The sequence below is a fragment of the Ylistrum balloti genome, unplaced genomic scaffold (assembly GCF_031769215.1).
Source record: "Ylistrum balloti isolate Yb309-2 unplaced genomic scaffold, AGI_CSIRO_Ybal_v1 Utg370502, whole genome shotgun sequence".
Classification (NCBI taxonomy): domain Eukaryota; kingdom Metazoa; phylum Mollusca; class Bivalvia; order Pectinida; family Pectinidae; genus Ylistrum; species Ylistrum balloti.
The window spans coordinates 684,261-685,698 of record NW_026782325.1 but is presented as its reverse complement, the minus strand read 5'-3'; the positions used below and the strand labels follow the sequence as shown (position 1 = coordinate 685,698).

Genomic DNA, 1,438 nt, shown 5'->3' with positions numbered 1-1,438 from the left:
CTATACAGTTACAAAGTCATCAAAGCGTTTTGGCGGTTTTGTTTGGCGCCCTGGATACCTCGGTTCTGGTGGTTTTGGCGTATCTACCGATTTGGACATGTTAGTTTCTATTGTTGGAGATGTGCGCGCGGATAACGAAATTGACGGAGTGTCACAGTTTATATCCTGTGGTGTTTCACGAACGTTGGTCGATCGCACTTGGTCGGTATGTCCCCGCCATGTTGCTCCAGGTGCAGCGATTGTTGCCACTTTGTACGAGACAGGTCCGGTCTGTTCGATTACAGTTCCTGGAATCCACGGATTTCGTTCACGGCGATAATCGCGAATTGACACAAGATTTCCTGGTGAAAATTGTCGCACATTTGTATGTCTGCGTTCACGCATTTTCGCCGGATTTTGTTCGACAGTCCTCCTAGTATCCGGTTTCATCAGATCCAGACGGGATACGAGATTACGTCCGATGAACAGTTTTGCCGGAGTTTCGTTGGTTGTACTTTGCGGCGCGTTTCGGTACGCGAGTAGAAAATTGCTGAGTTTGTGCTGTATTGTACCAGTCTCCAGTTCATCATGTCGAACAAACACCGATCATCATATCGAACAAACACCGATCATCATGTCGAACAAACACCGATCATCATATCGAACAAACACCGACCATCATGTCGAACAAACAGCGACCATCATATCGAACAAACACCGACCATCATGTCGAACAAACATCGTTCATCATGTCGAACAAACACCGATCATCATATCGAACAAACACCGATCATCATGTCGAACAAGCAGCGACCATCATATCGAACAAACACCGACCATCATGTCGAACAAATATCGTTCATCATGTCGAACAAACACCGATCATCATGTCGAACAAACAGCGACCATTATGTCGAACAAACACCGATCAGCGGGTCGAACAAATACCGACCATCTTGTCGAACAAACACCGACCATCATGTCGAACAATCACTTATCATCTTGTGGAACAAACACCGACCATCATGTCGAACAAACACCGATCATCATGTCGAGCAAATACCGACCATCATGTCGAACAAATACCGACCATCATGTCGAACAAACACCGATCATCATGTCGAGCAAACACCGACCATCATGTCGAACAAATACCGACAATCTTGTCGAACAAACATCGATCATCATGTCGAACAAACACCGACCATCATGTCGAACAAACATCGATCATCATGTCGAACAAATACCGACCATCATGTCGAACAAACACCGATCATTATGTCGAGCAAACACCGACCATCATGTCGAACAAATACCGACCATCATGTCGAACAAACATCGATCATCATGTAGAACAAACACCGATCATCATATCGAACAAACACCGATCATCGGGTCGAACAAACACCGACCATCATGTCGAACAAATACCGACCATCATGTCGAACAAACACCGATC

At 45.5% G+C, this 1,438-nt stretch overlaps 1 protein-coding gene across 1 annotated transcript; it reads right to left on the bottom strand.

Annotated features, from left to right (window-relative positions):
• Positions 1-384, bottom strand: LOC132555506 (uncharacterized). The gene has a single exon (XM_060219855.1). It carries the CDS (start codon positions 382-384, stop codon positions 1-3), a length of 384 nt encoding a protein of 127 aa, XP_060075838.1.
• Between the last annotated feature and the right edge of the window lie 1,054 nt (positions 385-1,438).

Bases quoted from the DNA above. Each gene is read 5' to 3' on its own strand.
- LOC132555506 (XM_060219855.1), bottom strand. From the start codon at position 384: ATGCGTGAACGCAGACATACAAATGTGCGACAATTTTCACCAGGAAAT.